Below are 13,329 nucleotides of genomic sequence, written 5' to 3'. Positions count from 1 at the left end.
TTGAATTTTTTTTTTAAGTTCATAAGCTGAGAGAGGTATGGAAAGCATGTGGGCTAACAGCTTCTTTATTTGCAAAGGACGTGTCATCTATTTAGAAAATGGAATTTACAGAAAGCTACTAGAACTGATAAATGATTTTAGCAAGGTTGCAGGATACAAGACCAAAATACAAAAATGAAGTGTATTCCATATACTAGCAACAATCAGAAATTTAAACTGAAAATACAGTATTTACAGTGGCATCAAAATATATTAGAGATAAATCTGACAAAAAAATGTGCAAGGGAAGTGGGGTAGAGACCAGAAAAAGGAAAACAGGGAAACACAGCAGATTGGTAAACAGTTTTGTAGGCAATTTGAGGTTTGTGATGATTAAATTTAAAATAAAACAAGCCAGCCTAGTTGTATTTTGTTCCAGCACTTTTTGGCTGCTTTTGTATATGCATAGAAAAACCATCTGATCAAGATCTTTATTGCCTATAACTTTCTTAGAGTTTGAAGGCAATGATGGACCCCGCAAAGACAGTGGTCTGTTCCTGAGGCAGCCTAAGATATCTGTCTAAGGCAGTTTTTTTTTTTAACTTAAGTTTATTCAACATCATCTATACTTTTCCAGCTACATTCTGCTATTTAACTCTCCCTTGGAATTAAACTCCTGCATAGTTTCACTTCCTAATTGACCACTCATCTTTCAGTGTAATGTATTTTCTAATCTCAAAATATTTTGAGGACCTTCATAAACTTCATAAACTTCTACTTTCATAAGAGCGCCTCATTACCCCTCCAGATTCTATTCTACATGGTATTAGAAATACCAGTCATAATGTAAAGGGAAATACTATCTTTGGAATGTTTTTAATAAAGCATGATCCATATTTCTAATAGAAAAGCAGGCAGGAAAAATTGCTGTGTTAATCTTTGCAGAATAATGAGAAAAATCACCCCCTCTTCAAGAGATAGAAATGAAAACAAAACAAAAAATTATTTAGTGAAAGGATTTTTTCAGAATGATTATTTACTAACTGTAGGTTACATGTGATGATATATAACAGTAGATTCAATTGTTTCCATTTTAATTCGAATTTTCTCTGTTTCCTCTGCTGTCTTTTCTAGCAATGGGCCACTTTTGCTCGAGTTTGGTATCTCTTAGATGGGAAAATGCAGCCCCCCGGCAAACTGGCTGCCCTGGCATCAGTCAGACTTCAAGGATTGCATAAACCTGTGTACCATCAACTGAGTGAGTATCATTTTAGACCTGTCACTAGTAACTACAGCCTTCATGTCAGGATAGAATTTTGAAGAAGTTTGACTGGGCTGCTTTAAGGACCTTTTTTTCCCCCCTGAGGATCCCATATTCTATTCTTGCTAAAAACCTAAATTAGGGCACTAAAATGAATTTAGCTTCTTAATGGGAAAACCACACAGATGAGTTTGCCTGAGACAACCCCATTTTATGCAAAATGATCAGTTGCCCCTCTTTCAATCTCAGAAATATCCTGATTCGGACTATAAACTAAATGTCCACTCTTATACATGTCTCTTCTTGTGGTAACGTGCATTTGAATAGAGAGGTTTTGAAAATGAGTAAATAATCTTGCCCTCTCTTCTAAAAGCTTTCCCCCAGAAAGATCTATAGAGCTAGCTAGGCATGGAAATTTTACTTTTCACTGTTTTGAATGAGTAGATTTGCTTTTCTATATTCTTTCCCCAAAGCAAAACAAAACAGTTGTTTTCATACTAAAAGGTTTCTGCTTATTGTGGGTAGTTTTGATTGACTTCGCTTTCCAAGTGAAGTCCCCCTACACAATCCAAGCGTCAGTTCTTACTCTTTATCTTGTTTGACCTGTCAACAGTATGTTTTGCAGTTGATCATAGTTTTCCCTTTATTTTGAAACATGAAATATACAGAGATACATACATACATAGAGATGTATTCATCTATCTACATGTAAATATAGATAATATTTTAAAGAAAGTTAATGATGATGATGAAATGAATACTCGTACACTTAGCATTTGAGTTATTTTCCTCTTTTTTGCCCTTACAAACATTGCTATCAGTATTCTTGTACGTTTTTCCCAGTGCACGTGTGGAAGAGTTTCTCTGAGTTCTGTCCATAAGGCAAGAATTTCTGAGTTCAAAGGCACACAGGAACCTAGTTTACCCTTATGCAGATGTCCTTTCCTGCCAGCAGCAGACCCGAGTGTTCGTTATCTCTCATCTCAGTAACATTGATAATTTCATTCTTTTTAATTTTGACTATCCTGGTAGATGTGAAGTGCTCTCTTCGTGGTTTTAATTTGCATTTTCCTGATTGCACATGGAGCTGAGTATCTTTTCAGTTTGTTAGTGGCCTGTTATCCTTTCCCTTTCTGTGAAATGTCTGTGCATTTCTTTTTCCCATTTCTCCGCTGGATTGTTTGTCCTTTACTTTTTTCTAACTTTTATCATGAAAATTTTTACATTTGCAGAAAAGCTCAAAGAATAGTACAGTGAATTTCTTTATATCATCCACCTGGATTACACAGCTGTTAATTTTTTACCACATTTTTTAGTCACTTGAAAATAAATTACAGATATCATTATATCTCCCCCTAAATACTTCAGCATATGTCTCCTAAGAATAAACATATTCTCCTGTGTAACCAAAATACCATTATCACACCTAAATGTTAACTGTTATAGCAATTCCTGTATATATGGCCATTTGGCCATCATTTGTCATATTATTTTTCTGGGAAATTGTATGTCACTTTTCAGATAAAAATGTTTACAGTGATTGTGAGCACATGAAACACACAGTAAATGCTGATTAAACCAATAAATGTTAGAAAAAACTTAAAACAACATATTTGTAAATTGAAAATTGCTTGTGTTTAAGTTTTGATTTTAGTGACATCTTGTAGACATGAAAAGTCCAAGATTCTGCTGATGTAAGTGAAACAAAAATTCAATTCAGTCTTTAAAAGGTAAATTTCTAATTTCGTAGAAAAACTGTTCTCCATTTACCAGAAGAGGATGGCCTGACAGGCAGCACAGAAGCTCTTCCGGTGTTCTAGCAGAATGTTTATTCATCGGTACTTAAGGAATACTTTTGCAATAATAACTTGCTTGTAAGCAAGCAGAACTTTAATTCAGTGGACAGATAAGTGTTGCACTTTAAGAAGAAATTATGTAGCTACTACTGATTTCATCTTCTCCCAAATTTTGTAGAAGGAGGGAATTCTCTTTCCAATTCCACATCAGTTCCATCTTGACCCAGACCACATTTTCCATAAAATATTACTTCCCCTCCTCCCAGGCATTTTGAAGACAAATTGGAGTTAGTTCTGGCTCAGAGCAGAAGATGGATCAGAACACTGAAGTTGCAGGACTGATATAATGTAGCCCATAATGAGGCCTTAGAGTCCCTGACATAAAACTTTTGAGTTTTCACTTTGATTGAATTAGTTTGAATTTTATTTGGCCATTTAATTTAGTGCCTAATATTGTAAAAAAAAGAAGTCAAATAAGGCCTGAAATCAAAGGTGGTGAATTTTTGTAAACAAACTCAAAATTCCTGTTTCTAAAAACTGTTTACTAAACTTTAACTTTTTAAAGAAAATGTTTTTAAGTTTGAAAGATACTAATTAATTTCTCTTCCAACATTTCTTGATCGGGTAGTAAGTTCCAATTTATATATAATTGGTACATATTGTAAAATGTAAAATGTTTTAATTAAAATTTTAAAATGAAATATGTCTATCTTAAGCAGATAGAAGAAATGACTGTACTATAGCCAGGATTTCAGGCTTTAGCCATAATATTGGCTTTTGTTTTAATATGTAACACTGTTAAAAACAAAGATTTAATTGCTAGCTGGTTTTATTTAGAGGCAACGGAGAAGTGCTCCTAAGAATTATTAAATACAATAGAGATTTGGCATAAGTTAACAAGGGAGAATAATTTTTCTCCCAGATTAGATGTTCATATCTTAGAGCTGAAAGAACATGATTTTCACCTGATTTGTTGTGTTCTTTCTAATGCCCTTTGAAAGATCCTTTCTGATCTCTACCCGTGTGTTTTGGATGGCTCAAAATGCTTTTTGCATATTTAAAGCTTAAACAACATTTGAAAATAAGTAGAAAGTTAAAGACTCCATTTTTCCTCAGATAGGTTGACACCTATTTGGAAAGAGCCTGAGCAAGTTTAAATACCTTGGCGTGTGAGCTTTGACTAATCACTTAATCTTAACAGGCCTTAGCTGCTTCAGCTGTAAGTGTCTGGGTAAAGGCTAATGTAATTTCAGCATTATTTGAGACTATATAGATATCTGTTCACCTCTTTATTTGTTCTTCTGGTTCATTTGGCCATTTGCCTTAGTAGCCCACCATGGGTCACTTTTAGAAACGTAAGTCACTTAATTCACCAAATATCGTCAAATTTTTCTTTTCAACCAACAAGTCTTAGGTCTCCTTCACACCCCTGGATTTCCTTACACTCTGATGAAGAAAGCTCACTTACTTTATCTCTCTTTCCTTTACTCTGGTCCTGTATAAACTATGAACTTCTCTCTGAAAATTCTTTCGTTCAATTTCAGACTTCTGCATAGAATCTTATAATGTAATCTTTAATTTTCTCATACTGTTCTTATTTATACTTATTTTTAGTGGTGTTTTTTTTTGTTTCAAGTGAATAAGCTTCAAGAATCTTTTGAACTTTTTCTACCAGTAGACTAGACATTTAATAAATGTTTCTGAATACTTGGTTTTGTGATGTAGAGTGACTTGTGAAAACTTACATGTTGGCTTTTAGGGCTTTTTTAGATGAACAGCCAGACTAAGGAGTACTTTTCACTGGAAAATTAATCTAATACATATATTTGGATTTTGAGGTCATCAGTGGTATGAAATGTATATGTACTCATAGTTGATAGTGCCAGTTTAAATTTAACTAAATATTAGAAAAAACCTTGGGTTAGTAGTTAAGCATAAGATCACAGTACTCTATTGTTCTCTGAATTTGAAAAAAAAAATAATCAACGGTGATGTTTTACATTTGTTTTCAATTTACCTATTGATATACCTTTTTTCATCTATGTGCATTTTGTTTTCATTTCTCTTCTATTTTTTAAGGGAAATTTTGTATTAGATAAAGATGGTAAAGTATAATTATTAATGGTACACTTTAATGAACTATAATTATTAATGAACAGAGTTAATAGGAATAATAGTAGTTTGCCTTTAAAAGATATATTGTTGTTATTGGCAACTACATTAGATTCTCTTTTACCTTCCAGTGTTGAGATTTTCCAAATGTCTAGCCAACTCTTTCTATACTTAGATGAAACAGAGATCTGTTCAAGGATTTTTATGTCACACTGTGACTTGCTTTATGTGTTTTGATATTTCTTGGACTTTGATAAGTGTTATAAATAATCAAGCCCACTTTTTCTTAAAGTCAAGATTTTTCATACAAAATCTTTTTTTCTTCCTTTGTCTTTTTAAATCTAGGTGACTGTGGGGATCATGTTGTCATAATGAACACAAGGCACATTGCATTTTCTGGAAACAAATGGGAACAAAAAGTATATTCCTCACATACTGGGTAAGAATGCTTTTTTCAGGGAAGATAGGCAGTTGAAATGTGTTATTTTAAGAATATTATTGATTTTTTTAAAGAGTATTTTTAAAATTTAAGAAAATACCAATTTTGCTAATGCTATATATATATGATTTACTCAATCAAAAAAACCACAGAACTGTGCCTAATACTAGTGATTATCTGACAGTGTTTTTTTCTGGAAGCTTTTCATATAACCTCTCTGATCTAGATTTTTCTCATTTTTCAATCAGTCTTCTCACTTTCTTTCTGCTTCCAAAAATTCATTTTACTGCTGTTTCTAGATCTTGAATGTCTGAAAGTACAAGAGATGTTGAAAGGATGGTGAGCAAAATCCCAGGTTTGGAAGATACCTAAAATCTTCACAACATGCCTTTCAAGTTAGAGGTCTCTCTGCTTGTGTTTGAATAATATCAGCCTCCTGGCTCATGAGTCAGCCCATTGATTCTACCTTTGACATGGTCTAAATTTCAGAAAGAACTCTCTGCTGTTGGGTCATCATCTGTTTTTCTCTACCTTGCGTAATGGTCTTAGTTCTCCTTTTTTTGACAGTGTGAAATTGTATCTTCCACATGACATTCTTCAGATAATTTTGAGGCAGTGATCAGCATGTGCCCCCTGATCTGTCTTTTCTCTAGACTAAACATCTGTAGTTCCTTCAGAGTTCTTTACATGACTTCTCTTCACGTAGCTCCATTATATCTTGGTTACTATTCTCTGGGTATAATCATTGCTTGTCAGTATCTTTCTTAACAAAATACACTCACCTAGCTGTGTTCTGACAGTTTCCTAATTGAATATGACTCCTCCATCTTTCATTTACACAGTCTTCAATTGTAATAGAACTTTTCTTCAGGGCCATATCAATATGTGGTACATTGAGTTCACCATCAGCTAAAAACTAGGTTTTCTTCAAGCATGCTGCTGTTCAACCAGGTATCCTCCTTCCTGTGTGTTTTGATTGCATTTCAATCCAACTGCAGTACCTTAAGTTTACTCCGTGTGAAATTTTATCTCCAGCCTTTAAAGATCTTTTGAGATCTTGATTGTGTCATATAATGTGTTAGTTAACCCCTCAGTTTCAGGTCATGTACAAATTTAAGTATACCTTCTTCAGTATCATGCAAGATATGGTTAGAAATGTTTATCAATTTTATCATTCTTTATCAATTTTTTTTTCCAGTTGTACCTTCATCTGAGACAAGCAGGCCTTGATGTTCCCATCTGTTTCTTTTCATCTCTTGCCCAAGTAGATCTTAAATGCTTGGAATAACTTTTTTGCTTCCATTAACCAGCCTTTGTCCATTCCTACACTTAAACACGTCTATGAAATTTTTGTTAAACATAACAAAAATAAATTCACATTCATCTTTAGCAAATCTCGACATATAAATCAAGTTTTATAAAATTTAGAGGTAATTGGGAAAGAATGTGAAAATTCAAGATAACACTGTAATAAAAGCATAAAGGGAAGTCCTGACACATGTTGTAGTAATTCCTAAAGCAAGAGTATCTGTACTATTACTGCAAGGGAAGGAAAATAATAGCACATCCAGTAATGAACAGCTAGTGTAAGGTGCCCTCAGGTGGTAGTGTCCCCCTCATAGTGTCCTCTCACCTGTGGAGGAGAATCTGAACATCTTTGCAAATTATTGGTACACAGTTACCACTAAGCTTCATTACTCTTCATTTTAGCTGACATATTGTGATTTCTTACCTGTCTGCTCTTGCATGTGTCGTTGTCCTTGACAGGAATGTTTTCAAGAAATCTCCTATTTATTCATTAAAACCTGGCTGAGGTGTCACCTATCCTGGGATGGCTTCCTTACTTCCTCATCTCCCATAGGGTTAATCACTTTTTGTTTCTCTGTTTCTATTGACTCTTCACTTATACTTTGGACACACTACTTTTATTATACTCATAACAGTTTATTACCATTATATAATTTGCACACTCTCCCAACCTCAGCCCAAAGCACACTCCAGCGCCCTGAGGCTGCCTCCGTGCAGTCAGCCCTAGTCCTCTCCCCAGGCTCTTCTGCGGGAAGTCCAAGCTCCAGCAGCCTGGCCCAGCCCAGCCCGCCCTCCGCCAACTCGCATCTCAGGCGAGGAATCACATGGCCCTTCTGTGCTTCTGTGCCAGTTTCTCTCCATTCTGTCTGCCAAGTGGCTGCTGCTTTCTCCTCCAAGCCTCTGAAGCTCCCTGTCTGTCCCAGCCCACCTCCCCACTGGAGGGGGTGCTTCTCAGAATGGGGGCACTTTTCCTCCTTTGCCGCTCCTTCCCCAGGGGACAGGTTCCACACTGATTTCCTTTTTCTTCTTTTTTTTCCCCTACCTGGTTTTGTGAGGGTTTGTTTGTATTTCCAATTTTAAGAGATATTCTACCAAAGTTCAGTAAGTCTTCTGTGAGAATTGTTCCATGTACAGATGTGGGTTTTGTTGTATTTGTGGCTGGGAGTGAGCTATTCGTCCTTCTACCTTGCCATCTTGAGAATATCTCTGGTTATTTTATTTTTATGTAATTAAATTGCTCTTTTCCTTTGTAATTTCTTCTTTGTTTTCCAGTCTCAGAAAGTGCTCTTTTGTCCAGATGTTTCTTGAACTTTCATTTCTAATTGTTTTAGATGTTGGGTGAGATGGGTATATATGCACCTTGAACTTAAACATATAACTCTCCAGTCATCTGAAATGTGTTGGAATGAGTTGGAGATATCTATTGTTAAGTATCAGGTTACTGTTAGATGTCTCAACAGAATTTAGTGGTTTTTGTTTTTGTTTTTGAAGACAGGATTCTGTCTCATTTTATATGTATATATCCCTAGCACCTAGCATAATAGGCATTTGGTAAGTGTTTACTGAATTAACTTGAATTGAAAAAATCTTGGCCAACATTTAAAACAAAGTTTCTTCTACTTCATTCAGGCTATCCTGTATTGGAGGGAAAAATGTGGTTACTTTTTCACCAGTAAAACTCACTGAGTATATCATTACTCGAGTCAGTCTCCTATTCAGAATTTTACAGTAGTTCTCCAAATCCTTCAGGATAAAGTCCAACTCTGAAGTACAATGTAAATGGTATTATGCTTTAGAATTTGCCATCCTATGTGTAAAGTTGGTGGGTTTTTTTTTTTCATGGAGTGAATGAATACAGGAATAGAAGTCTAGACAGGTATTTCTTTTTCTGAAGCTGAAATACCATGAAACAAATGAAAGAAAATCAGTTTGAAAGTTATCTGTCTTTCTCAGTAGACTTCTAAATTTGCTTCTTTAGATTTTATTCCTAACACATAGTTCTTTAAATCATCTTTAAAATATTTTCAAGGCTTGTTGAAAGAAACTTATAAAAGGCATCACATTTAGGTAATCTTAAATTTTTCCTGCAGAGTCCACTTTTCCCCTTCCTCGAAAATTAGGCTTTATTCCTCCATTCAGTGTAATAAAACCTTTCACCTGTACATTGTTTTTGTTTGAAATTTCTTAAACACTTTCCCTAAGATTTTCTCATTTGACTCATACAAATCTTGAGAGGTGGTTGGGGAAAATACTACCATTTTTCTTATATGAGCAAATTCATATATAAAGAGATGAAATGAGTTACCTAATATTATACTGGTAGCCACTGACAAAACTTAGATTCCAGACCTGAATCTGGGGCATCCAAATTACTAAGCTGTCTCTATAGCATCCCAATTTTTTTTTTAATTTCCATCTTATCCATTCTATATATAACTTTGACCTGAACACAATTATTTTATTACTTAGCACCAACATATTAATAAGAAACAGTATTAACTTGCCTTCAGAACCAAGCGTCTACCAGTATCTTCCCCAAATCTGAACCCTATAGTTTATACACTTCTTCTGATTTGTCAGGGAATGGGAAACATTTTGGCACTTTGCTTTTCCTTTCTTAATTCAAGCAGTGATAATCTGTCATAGATGTTTGACTGAATGTTTCAAAGTGAGTAAGAGAATGATGAATAACTTTAACTTCAAATAGAAATAAAGTTAGCCAAGAAATTTTCCCAGATGTGTAACTTTTTATGAAATAATGATTCTTAATTTGACCACTTAAGAGAATAGCATTTCAGATAGCATAGGTTACTACCTAATTTTTAAGACATTGATGAACAACATAGTTTGCAGAAAAAGGTGTAATTTCATAATAAAAATTTTCGTGTTATAAAAGAATGTTCGTTTTGCGAATACTGTACCATAGCCTACTCTCAATTTTAATCTCTTTACTTCTTTTAACAGCTACCCTGGTGGATTTAGACAAGTAACAGCTGCTGAACTTCACCGGAAAGATCCAGTGGCAGTAAGTTCATTGTACTTTTTTATTGTAGTTTTTCCTATGGAAAGACTGGTTCAGACACTGGATTTTCAATCTTCCTTTTCTTCTAATGTAGCTAGCTAGCTAGCATTCAAGGCTATAAATTCTTTACTATAACAATATCACACAAGTTTTGATAAGTATTATTTCATTATCATTCAATTCTATATCTTTTCTAATTGCTATTTAATATGTTTTATATTTAGTCAAAGATTTGATTTGTTTCTTTGTATGTATTTTGTCTTTTCATTTCCTGACATCTGCACGATCACCTAGAATATATGATTGCTGAAAATGTTTTGGGGTGATAGATGTATGTATGTATATATGTTCATATTTCCGTTATATCAAATATGCTGTGTTGTTCCAATCTTATATTCTCACTGACTTTTTTATTGTTGTTCACTTGATTTGTTGATGACCTGAAAGAATAATGTTCAAATCTCAGTTGTGGGTGGATTTATTAATTTTTCCTTGTAGTTCTGTCAGTTGTTGCTTCATATGTTTTGAAGATTTAGTGTTAGATAAATTTAAGTTTGGAATTATAATCTTCCTAAAGAATTGATTAGTATGTATTGACTTGCTTTATCTCCAATAATGCTTTTTACCTTGAGGTCTATTTATTAATACAGCTGTATCAACCTTTTTATTATTTTTATTTTTGCTTCATATATCATCTTACAGTTTAAACTTTACTGAGCTAGATTTTATTTTTTTCTCTCCTTTCTTGGTTTCTTTTGGATTGAGTTTGTTTATTAGAAGTCTAAGATTAATCAATATTTTTACTTTTCTCAAAATTAAATCAAGGCCCCCAGAAGATTTTTTAATCCCTATTCTCCCTCGCAATCTATATTATTTTCTCTGTTCCAGATTTTTAAGAACGCTTCCAATTCAACATTCTTGTTATTGTTTTATACTGTTACGGATTTTTTTTTTACAAGTAACATATGATCTTTGCTTACAGTCCCTTCTTGTAACTAGGATCAATGTCCTTCTCCTTGAAGTACTTTTTGTTGACATTCCTATCGTAACATTCTCTGAATAGTGAACTTCTACTATTTTTGTCTGAAACTATGTTTTTACTTTCATACTTGAAAGATAGTTTTGCTTATATATGCAATTTTAGAATAACAATTTTTTTCTCTCGGCTATTTGAAGCTATTATTAAAATATATTTTAATTTCATTATTGCTGTTGATGTCAGATGTTACTTTGCTTCTTTATCTATATTCTGGCTTTTCTTTCTGAATACTTTTAAGATATTTTGTTTGGCTTTCATTTTTATATGTTTCCTTTGGCTTTGGTTTTTATGTTTCTTTGAATTTTGTTATTTATCTTGCCTGAGGATTGGTGTCTTCTGTTCTGAAAATTTATCAGCTGTTATACGTATCTTCTAATACTGGCTCCCTTTATTCTCTGTTCTTTCTCTTTGGAATTCTGGTTATACATATAGTAGACTGCCTCATTTTATTGTGCATGATTCACTACCTCTCTTTTATATTTTATGTCTCCCTGTCTCTGCTGCATTGCCATTAATTTCCTTAGATCTATGTTCTAGTTCTCTGATTATCTTTTCACCAATGTCTGATCTGATTAACCTTTTTATTGAGTTCCTAATTTCAGTATTGTATTTTTTTCATTTTCTTGAAGCTTCTATTGTTCCTTTCTTTTTCAAGTTTGCTGGTCAGTTTTGATAGTCTTCCATTCCTTTGTCATACTTTGGTTCCCTCTTACATTTCTTTAAGCATAGTAAACAGAAATTTACTTTATAAATATTTTGAAATATTTTTAAAATTAATTTCCAGTTTATTCAGGTATGCTAACTGTACACTAGGAGGCAGTATAGTCCAACTTTTGATGTTAAGAAAATTTGGCTTTGGAAAACGAGTAGAAATTGTTTCAAATTATTATTTTTTTATGAACAAAGATTGAAATGCATTACAAAATATCTGATGAAGTCCTTGAAAATATTTTGAGTTAAATCTGTTTGAATTATTACCTCACTAAAAGCTCTCAATTTTTCTTTAAATCTTTATTTTGACTTTATGTTTTGAAAAAGAATGGCTTGTTAAAGAAAAGGTCAGTTATTTTACTTCCAATTCAAACAGTAAGTGTTTTTCTGGAATAGTAGGTCTTCTGCCAGCAGACGTAATTTGCTAATCAGTACTTGGTATATGTTACTTGTAAGGGAATTTATTTCATAATGCATCCTTCTGATTAGTACAATCTTGGAATATTACTTGTACATTAATCAATAGATTTAAATAGTTATTAGTAGGTTTTTAAATATTTCAATATATTTTTATAATTACACAGATCATTAATTCTAAACTCAAATAAATACATTGAGTAAGCCCTTTCTTTACATCCTTTATTTCTGTCATGCGTTTTAGTTTCCTTAGGAATTTCTGTGTCCTTATATTTTCCTTCTAATATGGATCTTTCCTTATCTTTATTTTCCCTTCTGTGGTTTATAAAGTTATTTTGTGTGAAACAAATACCATCTTTCCTAAGTTACAGATTATATGAAGAAGATCTTTATTGTTTATTAACCTTATTCTGTTCTAGCTTTCTCACTTTCTGAATTCCTTAGAGTTTTTGCTTAAGTCTATGCAGCTAGAATTACTTATTGTGTGTGCGCGTTGTGTCACGTTTATTTTGGGTTATATGTTTGTATGCCTATTGTCTTCTGTCTCTCCTGGCAGCTTGTAACCTTTTCATACTTTCCAGCTTTCTCTAATTTGAGCGTTACGTCTGCATTTTTTAATAGGGCACACTTTTAAAGTGCCAATTTATTAATTTAAGTAAATACAACTAAATTTTTTAAGAACATGAAGACCAAATGCTAAGTAACCCTGCTATACAATAAAATTGCTATTAGGATGATACTCAGAGGATGTAATGACTTACTTATCCAGACAAGATGCTGAGTAGTTCTGACATTGTCGGTTTCTACTTAAGACTTTAAAACATTAAAAATTTTAAAGACTAGTGTCAGTGCTGGCCAACAGAAATTTCTGCTATGATGGAAATGTTCTTTGCACTGTCAAATATAGTAACCACTCGCCACATGTTGCAGTTGAACACTTGGACTGTGGCTTATGTGATTCAGAAACTGAATTTCTAATTGCTTTTAATTTTAACAATGTATGTCTATATATAAATAAAGTCTCCAGAACATAAAGTCTTAACAGCACTAACATAGGAAATAAATGGAAAATTTATATGTGAGGCCATGAGCTTTTGTGTGTAATAAAGTTTTGTCGTCTGACTTGATGAGAAAATATAAAGATCAGGAAATCCTCTTATAGTGCAGCCTAATTCTAACATGTGTTGTTTTAGTGGATTTAGTTTAATATATGCCAAATTACATCCTTGAAATATAAGTACAGAT

The 13,329-nt window shown here is 33.2% G+C and overlaps 1 protein-coding gene across 1 annotated transcript in view; it reads left to right on the top strand.

Moving 5' to 3' along the window:
- MRPL13 (mitochondrial ribosomal protein L13) overlaps nucleotides 1-13,329 on the top strand; it is a 39,375-nt gene that overhangs the window by 2,071 nt on the left and 23,975 nt on the right. Inside the window, exons 2-4 of the mRNA XM_006211422.4 lie at nucleotides 1,114-1,237; nucleotides 5,494-5,587; nucleotides 9,860-9,920. Coding sequence (XP_006211484.1) covers nucleotides 1,114-1,237; nucleotides 5,494-5,587; nucleotides 9,860-9,920 — 279 coding nt within the window. The remainder of the gene's footprint in view (nucleotides 1-1,113; nucleotides 1,238-5,493; nucleotides 5,588-9,859; nucleotides 9,921-13,329) is intronic.

This window comes from Vicugna pacos, chromosome 25, assembly GCF_048564905.1.
Source record: "Vicugna pacos chromosome 25, VicPac4, whole genome shotgun sequence".
NCBI classification, from domain to species: domain Eukaryota; kingdom Metazoa; phylum Chordata; class Mammalia; order Artiodactyla; family Camelidae; genus Vicugna; species Vicugna pacos.
Note: the sequence above shows the minus strand (reverse complement) of the source record. Positions and strands in the feature narration are given on the sequence as shown.